This window comes from Aotus nancymaae, unplaced genomic scaffold, assembly GCF_030222135.1.
Source record: "Aotus nancymaae isolate 86718 unplaced genomic scaffold, 86718_ANA_hifiasm-v0.15.2.pri h1tg000011l, whole genome shotgun sequence".
Classification (NCBI taxonomy): domain Eukaryota; kingdom Metazoa; phylum Chordata; class Mammalia; order Primates; family Aotidae; genus Aotus; species Aotus nancymaae.
Window position 1 is genome coordinate 34602905 of NW_026988422.1, and position 12506 is coordinate 34615410.

General features: G+C 39.4%; 1 protein-coding gene across 2 annotated transcripts in view; it reads right to left on the minus strand.

Annotated features, from left to right (window-relative positions):
* RYR3 (ryanodine receptor 3) overlaps nucleotides 1-12506 on the minus strand; it is a 563010-nt gene that overhangs the window by 367239 nt on the left and 183265 nt on the right. For both annotated transcript variants that reach the window (XM_064374821.1, XM_064374822.1), the window contains exon 3: nucleotides 6635-6742. In XM_064374821.1, coding sequence (XP_064230891.1) covers nucleotides 6635-6742 — 108 coding nt within the window. The remainder of the gene's footprint in view (nucleotides 1-6634; nucleotides 6743-12506) is intronic.

Genomic DNA, 12506 nt, shown 5'->3' on the forward strand with positions numbered 1-12506 from the left:
TTTTCCTGTTATGTTCTAGTACAGTGCTGATGTCATCAACAAACTATAAGCAAGTCATGTGCTGTCACCTAAATCTGCTGTATCAATTTTTTATAACTACATTTACGTAAGAAAATGGTCAATACCTACTTCAGGCAATTTGGAATTTCTTTCTCTTAGAATTGCAATCAATCAATCAGATTTGGTTGAAGTAAGGTCTTCCAGATGGCATATTTTAACTAAAAATCATGTCATCAAAAGGTCAGTCCAAAAATAAAATGTGAGTCATTTGTATATATCTTCATAAATATCAGCTTATCATGGAAACATTAGGACATACATATGTTTAATGACAATTCGGTCTGTGAAAAAACACATTGAAACCTTAGTTTGGAGGCCTCTAAATTACAGTAATATTTATCAAAATAGCGCCTAGCTCTTTGAGGAAAGAAAACCTGTCAAATATACAGGATATATCCCCTATAATTCCACAAGAAAATTTACAGGAGACTCTCATCTCAAAAAAAATTAGAATTACGTAGTCAATGCTTAGTGCTTTAGGGTTCCTGTCCTGGATGGACTTTGTAAAATTCTCCTTGTCCACAGCAAAGCAGAAAGAGAATAAACACATTCATTCTACTTAGATAAATGGGAGCCAAGGTCTCAAGAGTAATGGTTAATACAAAAAGGCGAACATTTCCACAGCGCATCAGTGATGGGCTACAGCCCAAAGGACACACCAGAGGAAGTGATGTGGTGACACTTTTCCATTTTAACTGGTACATTGCAACCATTACAGACCTGAGAAAGGACTTCGCATCTAAGTGATGTTGTCACTTAGAGGTGGTGAACCTAAAGCCCAGGTAGTAAGAGATTTGCTTCAAGTTAAATTTCCAGTTGGCAGCAGTGTTAGGACCAAATCTAAACCTCCAAACTCCCAGCTTTGTCACCGAAACAGGCTGCCTGCCCTGAGTACCTCTGTAAGGTGAACTCTAACACAGGACAGCTTTTAAAGAGGTTTTGACAAGCTTTTGCACATGACAGCAATTTTACCAAGCAGATTTGTTGAGTATAAAAATATTATTTTTGCAGCAGATGTGGATGGCCAGCCATAGATTAAAAAAGGAAAGAACAGCATCTGAAACAAGAATGTTATTTTTCTCCCTCTCCAAAGAAAAAGCAGAGTTAAGTCAAGCAAGTTAAAAATTTAATGATGGGGTACCCTGCTCTTACCAATTAGGTGTAGGGAGGTGGAGTGTCCCCAAGGTTAGCAGCCTAAAAGGCATCAGCACTGGGCTGGGGAGGTCCTGAGCGAGGGCACTAAGGACATTCTTGGGACAGCTTCAGGCAGTGACTTTTTACCAACCAGTACAAAGGAAATTCAGACTATCAACAACTAGCATGGCTATTCTGGCTGTAGGGACTTGACACATATGAGGCAAGACCTAGGACTTACATCGCAATATGAGCATGAGTGACTTAGTACTTTCTCTCCAAAGGAAATCTTAGGAACTCTCCTAAAGTGTAATCAATGGCTGTTAGATCTGACTCATTAAATTATTTATTTAAAAAAAATGTAATATTAAAACGTGTAAATGAGGATGAGATTTAGAGTTATGGATGCAGTTCCTCCATCAGTCATGTTTCCTTCCCCCCCACACACAAAATAAATTCTATTTCTAATTTTTTTCCAGCAGTTATAAAGGGAAGATAAAAACTTCAGAGTGAGACATGAAATCTGGATCATTGTGGTTCCCCCTTTCTTCTATGATATAAAAATGTTGGCAGGCACACAGGGACCTAGGAAGAAAGAAGTAAGGATCCTACTAGCCTTCTTCATTCTAGATGAGTTTGCACAACATGTCTAAATCTTGGCATAGCCACAGGTCAGACTTTAAACAAGGGGCTTCTAATAATTCCCTTCATTAGTGTTTGTTTTGATTTATTTATCACCTAGCAGTGTCAGGGTAGATGCATCTTTAGCTGATTCTTTTTTAATGATGTTGCCACCTGTTACTAAATTTTCTGTGACTTTATGAGATGAATGAATGTCTAAACTTGGCTGCAAGGTAAATATCTCATGTATCTCACGACATGTACTGTAAGGACCTTTACATGAATATAGCATAATGTATGCTTATGCTTCACTGGCTGTTTACAAGGTCACGATACCAGGAGACAGCCCGTAGCACTCATAGGAAGGTGACTGTCATGTCATCCTCAGGAAGCAGTAACTTCCTTGTGTGATATTCTCTACTGTAATGACAAGGATAAATCAAAGGAGCCAAAAGCTCCTTTCAGAGTTAGTGGGACTATCACACAAGTAATACAGGGAAATGAAGAACTTCTCAGTGAGAACATCTGTTATAAGGGTTCTTGCAGAAATAATATCTTCCTCAGGTCACATTTCCCAAGTAAGGTTAAAAGGCTGCTTGTGTATTAGCATGCCAGATATTTTTGAATCCAAAGTCAAACATAATCTTATGTGTTCTGGACATGCATCAAGTGTAACATGCATGTGGCAAACCGTACCATTAGTTCATTTTACATTTATATCTTATCTCTCTTTGTAGTTGTAAAGGCCTGACATTGATGAAGTCAACTTTTAGAGAAAACCGGAGCCCTTATCGGAAGGAGTGCAGTTGGTAATTGTGTTAATCAAAGCCTTTCATTTCTAGAAGCATTATGCCGATTCATGTCAGAACCCATTTGGAGTTAAGTTTAACATGCATTTAGTCCTGTAGCATAGGACTCTCCTTCCTTTGAGGCAGTCTGAATATTCCTGAAGCATAACAGGAGGATGTGGACCAGGGATGAAGAGAGGAACCAATACTTTTGTTTTCAAACTCACAGGCAGTTGTAGGCACTGATCTCATTTAATTCTCCTTTGAGGTAGACTGCATCTTGAAGATGTGGAAAGTAAGGTACAGAAAGGAGAAATAATTTGCCCTCTTAGTCACCTGGTCCAACACATCAGCCTGACACTGAAGACTGAGCTTTTTTTTTTTTTTATTTTCCATCACAAATGCTGTTTGCTGTCACTTTAAAGTCATTTCTATAGGATGATGGGGATTGAGGACTTAGAGGGAGATGCAGACATCTCTTTTGGCTCCATGTCCTGCTAAAGGTTGGTAGACACTACAGGTCTAATAAATTGAAAACGTGAAAATACTTTAATATTTGATTGCAGGAATTTTACTTCAAACTCTAGCCATAAAATTGGCCACAGTGCCAAGCAGCTATCCCTTGGTAATTTTCCCCAGAATAAAATTAGATAGGATTAGATCAGAGGTAAAGTGATCCAAGGAGGAGCTAAGATAGGGCAGACTCTCAGAGGCACCAAATGTTCTCTGCTTCAGGTCCTCCTCATCACTTATTCTCCTTCTCAATATAAAGCTGGCTCCCATGTGCTACTGGCTGCAGCTAAGGACATTACAATAATAAAGAAACCTCTTTGCTGTTAAATTAGGGCACTTTTGTTTTCTTTGTTAGTAAGAGAAATTGCTTCAGAATTGTAAATCCTTGCAAAAAGACTTCTGTATACTCAAAACATGAATAAACAAACAGCTGAAGTCATTTTTTAAAATGTCCAGTTGCAACACACCAGGACCAATTTTTGACTAGAAGGAAAAATTATACTCTTCAAAGCCTCCCATTTGGTGGCAGTCGTGATCATTAGCAAAAATAATATCTATTTAAGAACAGAAAATGGCTATTTCCAAACAGAACAGAGAGGCATGCAAAGGCTTCATCCCACTCAAACATCCCCAGGCTCTCCAGAGAATCGTCTGCTCTGTCATGTTAACTCACTTCCTTCTTTGTTTTTCCTTTTTCTTCCCCGCTGAACATTATCTTCTGAAATCAAATTAAGTACCAATAGTAAATGTGCACAGTAATTACTTCAGAAAAGCAGAATAATCAGACTCAAGAGATGATATAAAACTCGTGTATTTCATACGAAAGACTGAGAGCCCAGATGGGATTGTGAGAGAGTTCCAGGAGGGTTCTAGTACTTGAAGCTGCTGTTCAGGTAACTATTTTGTGGAGCTATCAATGCACAGTAAAATAACATGACTTGAAAAGAGTGCCTTTCCATCTGTATTCCATCTCTCTTCTCAAGTCCCTTTTCTCTGAGATCTCCAGTACTATTCCTTATAATAATAGTGATACATGTGTCAGGATGGGAAATAACTATTAGGTCTCTCTTATCTTTGGCAAAAATAGAATAAAAAGGCAATGTGGAAACTTTCAGAGTCTGACTCAACATGATGATGATAATGATTCTATAGATATTATCAAAAATGTCATGGATCATTTATTTTGAACATGGGTTTTTAAAGAAGAGTAGATTATTCCAGTAAGATTTAATATATTGATTTCTAAATGCTATAAATTATAGATGGCTCCTGAAATATATAATCATACTAAACAAGCTTCATACCTGGTAATCAGTATAGGTCTTTATATTCTAAAATGGAGAGTTCAATTTTATTGAAGTTGCTCCTTCCATTCTACTTGGAACATGAATGTTTACTTATTTCTCTTAAGACAAACCAAGTTAAGACTATTAAGTTCTTTGCAAGAAGAAAGAACCAGGACTTTTGAATTTACTTTCTCATCCATAGGACTCTCTGAACCACTAAAGCTAAATGATAAAGAAAAAGAAGTCCTTTGAAATATACTTTTAAAACAGGATAAGAGAATAGCCAAGAAATAATTCTCCAATTAACACAGTATCCATTTGTCTTCTTAATTTCTATCCTGGGACTGTAAGTAGGCTGGGTCTAGCAGATCTTGTTTGACACTGAAAGTGGTGATATTTAAAATCAACTAGGTCTCCCTCAAAGATTTCTGTATATGATGCATCTTGGAAAAGGAAGAGTGATCAATTTAAAAAAAATTTCCCTAAACCGGAAGTGTTTGAGGGTATGTGGAGGATATAAGATGCTGAGGTCAATGCAAGAGAGGGAGAAGTGAACCCAGACTGAGGCAAACATTAAATGAACAAAAATCTCACCTGTGTTAATGATCTAAGGCACAAAGCAAAGCTATTCTCAGTTGTCTTACTAAAGCATACTTATAAACCAAAAGAATGAAAAAACACAAATATTTGGTAGTAGGGGTCTTAGAGATCTAAGTCATAGGACACTGTGGTCCCAAGAGATTAGATGTACCCAAGATCACATTAAGGCTGGAGGATGGCTGAAATGGAAACATCAATTCCTGTGATTCTACAGTCATTGTCTCTTCTACTATGAATGAGACATGTCCATATTATGTATGACTCCAAGTATGAACAAACTGTGCTACTAGGTAAATGCGAACAGTTTCTACCCAAAGACAGTGTACTCTCTGATACAGAAGAAAAAAGACTTGCAATGACAGTACAGAGTGAAGAGAGCTGTGATAGAAAAAGTACCTAATGTGGTTTCAGCAACAGGTTTGTGGGGTCTGCAGAGGCTTCACAACTGATGTAATAACTAAACTGGTTCCTTGAAGGATACACAGAGATGACTTAAGGGAAGTGAGAGAGGAGGAGGAAAGCTGCTCCATGTTGAGGAAATAGCTAATATGCAGGATCAGATGCAAAAGAGAACTGGCATGTTTGAGGCAGAGAGAACTCAACGTGGCTGGGACACTGAGTACTTGGTGGGATGTGGTGAGAGATGGGGCAGGAAAGGTGAACAGGGCTCACCAACTTCTAAAGGGCTCTAGGCCATGTTTTGGAATTTGGGATTTATCTCAAAATAATGGGAAGACCAAGGATTTTCAAACAGGCAACTGTAATAATTGTATTTGCATTTTGGAAAGAACTGTTGAGTGGAAAAATGGGAGGAGGGGGTAAGTATAGAAGGAATCAAAGCAATTAATAGGCTGTTGCAGTAACCAAAAGGTAGAGGGTAGTCATCTAATGGAGTATGGGGGGTGGTGAGGATCGTGGAGAGAAGTGGTGGAATTTGAGATATTCAGGCAGCAGAATTAAAGTATTTGATGATAAATATATATAAATGAATGTGAGTCATTAGGAAAGATTAGAGTCAAAAATTATTCTGAAGTATCTGGCCAAAGTTTTGCCCAAAAGACTTGTGCCATGGGCTTGTCTCTTAGTTTAACACTTAAGGCTAATTTTACTGACAATGAAGACTCAAGACAATTTGTACTTGCTCATCATCAGTGAGACTATCAAGTTCTGGACACATGTCGAAGACTCTGAATTCTGCAGGAAATCATGTTCGAACTCCTGTAACTTGGTTGTGGTCCACTGGAGCAGTCGTAACTCCCTAGTGAGGTTTTCCCAAGAAAAAAGAAACTACCTTATAGGCACCCTCAATCTCAATCTCAAGACCCTCTCAGCCTCTCCACATTCCCTGGTGAATTCTAGGGTAAGAGAGGAGAGTAGGCTCAGCATCCTGTGCCTTGCTCAGGCAGCATTAGTGGTGGTCTATTTTCTGGTGGAAGCTGATTAACCCAAACGAAGCAGAAGTAGCACTGCTGAACAGCAACAACTAAACTCAGGGAGAAAGATTTGCTATCTCCATATGAATCACCTCAGTCGTCTTAAAAATTTTCAGTTCAAAGTTGGATGAAATGTAGGAAGTATTTTGGGGATGTGGCGCATACCAATCCCAACCTAGGACACAATTCAGGTACTCACCCCTTCGCCGCCATTTTCACCTGTGTTGGCAAGCATTTCCTGCAGGGCTCTGACAGATAGGGACTGTTCCAGCACAAAATTGCAGACGCAGAGATCTGGAGGAATGTACTGTGGAAATAAAATCAGAATGAGGATACCTACTCATATCAGTCAGAGATCAGTCACACAACAACATCTCAAGGGCAAAGAGCCTATGAATCAAAATGACAGTTGGATGGATTAATAGGAAGGCAAAAAGGCAGTTTCCTCTTATTCAAGATGGGTTTTAAGCTGGTTTCTAAGAATGATAAGAAAAGCCTCATATATCAAGGGAATAGTTTTCAACATGTCAGGATCAACTTGAGGGAAGGCTGGTGATACATACGGAAGAACACAGACCATAGCCTTGCCAAAGAAGGGACAGGAAGGGAAGGCTGATCTACACCCATGTCTGGGTGAGAACAGAGAAAGAAAGCCACTGGGATCTCATCCACAATAATCTGTAAGAGGGCAGTGGACAGACCATAATGTGGCTCTAGACAACAGTGACCCTAATAGAGAATCCATTTATTTGTTAAGAAAACCTGGATATAGTATAAAAAGAGGCAGTAGAGGGGGTTAAGAGCTATACAAATATAGCATAAACAAAGAAATATCCAGAACTTCAAGAATTGATGACCCCTACAATAATCATTCCGATTTATTAGAATGAGTTAACAGTAACGAGTTAACATCGTGACTGACATTCATGCCTGTTCTGGAACCTTTCTTAACAGTTAAAGACAGTCTTCTTTGCATACTGATTAACAGTAGCTAATATTTGTTGAGTACTTTATGCCAGGCACTGTACTAAGGGCTTTGTATATGTTAACTCATTTAATCTTCACAACCACCCTATAAGATAGGGACTATTAATATTCCAGTTTCTGGCCAAGGAAATGAAGGCACAGTGAGTTTACATCACCTGCTCAAGTGGTATATTTGGCTGAGTCAGCTTCAAATCTAGTCTGTCTCCAAAGTCCATGCCCTTAACCCTACACTGTTCCTGCCACTGATAAAAATATTAAAGTTTTTCTTCACAGTGAGAACATTTTAGATCAGCAAATATTCAAGTATTTCATTTATGCAGTGCTTGCTATTGGAAAATATACAAAGAAATACAAAGCAAAATCATTGCCTTACTAGAGTTTACAATCCTGTTTCGATGACATACCATTTTGCTTGGGAATACAGCTTGTGATCACCTGTGCACCAATCCTTCGTTTCCTACATGATATTGGCAGAACATCAATACTATGAGAACCACAGGAGTGAGTAATGAGGCCAGAAGTCACCGGCAGCCATGCCTAACATTTCAAAACAGGTAAAGCTGTTTCCATGGAGCTCCAATTTAAAAGCTAAAGCAAGTCTGCTACTAAGGCTCAGACAACCTCTCTAACTTCAGCATTTATTTTTAAAATAAAAATAATGGAACGGGTCATCTTTAAGTTCCCTGTAATTCCCAAGTGTTTGTTTATTCTTCCTCCTCTCCCAACTGCAATATTCTCAAAGATAAGATAATTGGCCTGCTGGACCTGCCTACAATTTTCCTTTATTAAAGTGTTAAGCCAGGAATGGATAATCCTACTCCAAAGGCTGCTGGCTATGGGTGACTTACATTTTCAAGTACTTCTCTACTAAGGATTTGAGTGAGGACTTCTCTACTTAAATATTTTTCTACTCAAGGTCTCTATGCTGAGAAATCCTAAAAACCTAGTCTTAGAATTCTGGCAATACAGGAACTTGCCCAATTCTTTTTGTTAAAACAATTAACCAAGAAGAGATTGTAACGTAGGAGGATTACAGCCTTTGTTTTATGTTTTTCACTTTGTTTTCAAAGTCTGTTCCCAAAGCAGGTAATTAACTCATTTGTATGAGACTTGAGCAAGGAGGCAGCTGGTGAGGCAGGGCAGAGATTCATGTCCAGGAAATATTTGTACACATACAGCATTATTACAAGTAGCATACAATTATATGATAAAGCATTTCCTTACTGACCTTATGCCATAAACATATATTGTCCAACTTAGTATTCCAAAATGTGATGCCATCTCAGGAGATTTTATAGAGATTTTTTTCCACCACTCTTTGCTTACATGAATTTCATGTTCCCAAAATAGGAAGCATAAAAGCCACAGTTTGCTTGTTTCCTCTGCTTCCAATTCATTAGAATGGATGATTTGGAGATTTCCCATTGAGGAATATCTGCAGTTATGTTTGGTCCTTTAAAGGTTGCTTCTTGGCAAATTAAATGGTCATGACATTCAGGCCCACTTTTATAATAAACTTACTCAGTCCATTCTCTTTAAGACAGAAACCATCATAGCTCCAAGTGCTAGAGATTCTGCCCTTACATGACATCATGTAATTCTAAGTCAGCTTGCTTTCCTTCCTGTGTCTGGTTTGTTCAGATAGGAGACAGGAACTCTCCTCGTCTCTGCCATCATCCATTCTGAAGGAGGAGTACTAATAGGTAATAAGGACACTAGGCATGCTGTAATTATAGCTGTCCTTTCACTCCAGGTGTTGAAAGTCCCCAGGTGGTGACAATTTCATTACGGGTGTGAAAGGGTATGTTTAAACAGGACAGGAGTGTGCATGGAGAGGAAGCCTCTCAAATGGGAGCAGTGTACCTGCCACTGGTTTACAAAGCTTCCTTGCAGCTTCGTTTCTGTACCTCTGCAGCATGGTCCCTGCCTGGACTCTGTATACTTGGGAAGGAATAAGATCATGCCACTCCAATAGCACACAGAACGATGTGTGGGCAGTGGTAAGGCGGGGGAACAGAGCAACTGGAATGTCTGGAGAAAAACAAAACAACTAAAAACTTGTCACATGAATGGAGCACAGAGCACAGAGCCAACAGACCTGCTAATGCCAGCTGCCATCCTTAATTAAACTCCAGCTGGCCTGAACTTCCACCTCCATATTCCTGAAGAATGAGCAAAAGCCACTCGTCCATCAAAGCTAATTTGTTTGCAGCCGTGAGAGTCCCCTAAGAGGCCAGCTCACTGTGTCTGTGCTGTGGAGCCTGTGCCTCAGTCACTCTACCTGGCAGGCAGGGGGCAAGCATTTGATGATTCTCAGCACGGAGAGAAGGGCTCTGTTGACAACTGTTCTGAAATAGCTCCTCATCACTCACCCCAGCCCTGTCCTGGGCCTACAGAAGCACTACATTTCCAACTGTCCTACAGGAAACCTTGAGATGCCAGGCCAGGCCCCTGGGTAAGCCAGGAACTAGTATTCACTTAGCCTCACTATGTGGAAAATAGTAGGAGGCAAGGTCTATAAATCCTCCATGCTCTATAAATCTACATAATGGTATATTTTTCTGGGGCTTATTGAATCCGGAATAGTAGAAATCTGCTGCCCCTGTTATTGTAGACATTTAACATTTCTCTGTCTGGCAACCCAGAACAGACACTTCGCACTGTACTAGCACACACTAGCCAAGCCCTCAGGGAAATGAGGTAGGGAGTTAATTACACAAAGGAAGACGGTCACCTCTCCATTGCACCGTTAACCACTGTCTGTTTTGGCTTAACAGCTCTTGATGCACTGAAGTTTGTCTGTTTCACTAGATTGTGGGTCTCTTAAAAAAATCTGTGCCTTATTTTACTGTTGGTATCCCAAGTACCTAGAATAAGCACCCAACTCTAGTCTTCTTGAACAGACTCTGTGTCCTTCAAGCCTATCCAGGTGTATGTTGCTGATGATGGCTGTGGCTGCAGACAGACTGCATTGAGTACTCATCTGCCTGGCTGAGCCTCCTCCTCAAGTCTCCTACTTGTTATTCAAGAGGTCTTTCTTCTCCCAGTGTCATGAATCCCTTTTCACTTCTCTGTTAATCTATCTGGTTCACACATGGTCATGCCTCAGTGATACACCTTGTAGGTGCGTCAGTGGCTCTGAAGGCAATATAGGGGCTATTGGTGAAGAGTGAACACTCTAGTGTAGGACTACCTGAAGTCAAATCTCTGATTGACTACTCACTAGCTGAATGACCTTGTGCAGGTAACTTAGCTTCTGTTAACATGATTTTGTTCCCTTATCTGTATAATAGAGGTATAATAGTATCTACTTCTCAGATAAGCTTTTTATGCTTAAAGAACTTAAAATAGGATCTGCTGTATACAGTAAATACTTAAGCATATCCAACAAAGAGCAATGAAATGAAAACCTCAGTAACTCAGTTATACGTTCGCTAATATATTTTTGAAGTTCTTATTTGTGTAACAATAAGTCAAAATCCCTGCCTTATAGGATTGTGTAATTTAGAGGAATGTCAGGGAAGCAAATGAATAATTTTCAAAGTATGAGACAAAAGGTCCAGAGGTAAGAAAATATGAGGAAGCACACAGAGTTGAAGATAGCTGAAGTGGAGAGGAGAGAGGGAGAAAGGAGGCGAGAGGGAGACAGAAAGAGGAAAGAAAGAGGGGGAGGAGTAAGGAGAGGGAGGGGGCAGAGATGGAGGAGGAGGGAGGAAGGGGAGGGGGGAGAGATGGGGAGAAAAGGATGGAGGACAGGGAGGGGAGAGAGGTAAAGAGGGGTAGAAAAGGGGAGAGAGGAGGAGAGAAAGGGAGCGAGAGCGAGGGGAATAAGCATGGGGAGGTTAGAAGTGAGGCTGAGGAAGAAGTAGGTATTAGACTGAGTCTTGAGTACTCTTGCCAAGGAGGAATTTGGGCTTCATTTTCAGAGAATAGGGTACCATTAGAGGAAGTTATGTAGGACATGGTATAATCAAATTTGCATCTTTGAAGTGTCATTGCAGGTCAAGTGTTAAGAAGGCTAAACATATTTTTGACAAAGGCATTAAGAGCATACACTGGGGAAAGAACCATCTCTTCAACAAATGGTGCTGGGAAAACTGAATGTGCATATGCTGAAGAATGAAATAATACCCCCGACACATACCATATACAAAAATCAACTCAAAATGGATTAAAGATGTAAATGCAAGACTGGAAATTATAAAACTGTTGGAAGAAAACATTTAAAAATGCTTCAGGACATTGTGGACTAAGATTTTATGAATAAGAAAGATCTCAAAAGCACAGGCAACAAAAACAAAAATAAATAGGATTATATTGAACTAAAAAGCTTTTGCACAGAAAAGGAAACAATCAGCAGAGTATAGAGACGTCCTGCAGAATGGGAGAAAATACTTGGAAACTATCCATCCAACAAGGAATTAAAAGCCAGAACATACAAGCAACTCAAACAACTTAACACAAAATGAGCACATGGTCTGAATAAACATTTCTCAAAAGGAGACATAGAAGTGGGCAACAGGTATTTGAAAAACGCTCATATCACTAATCATCAGGGAAATGCAAATCAAAACCACCATGATAGTAGTCCAGTTGAGATGCCTATTATCAAGATGACAAAAAACAAACACTGGTGAGGATGCATGGAAGAGGAAACTTTTACACACTGTTGGTGGGAATGTAAATTAGCCATTATGCAAAACAGTATGGAGCGTCCTCCCAGCCATCCCACTATGGAATAGTAAATGAAATCAGTATATTCAGGAGATATCTGCACTCCCATGTTTATTGCATATTACATAGCCAAGATATCGAATCAATTTGTGTTCACCAACAAATAAATGAATGATGTGGTATATATGTACAACGGAATATTATTCAGCCATTAAAAAAAAGATTAAAATCCTGTCATTTGTAACAACATGGGTGAGCCTGGAGGACATTATGTTAAGTGAAATAAAAAAGGAACAAAAAGAAAAATTCTGCAATTCTCACTTAAATTGGAATTAATGTGGAATTAAAAGAAGTGGATCTCATATATATAGGGAGTAGAATGATGATCACTAGAGGCTGGGAAGGGGTAG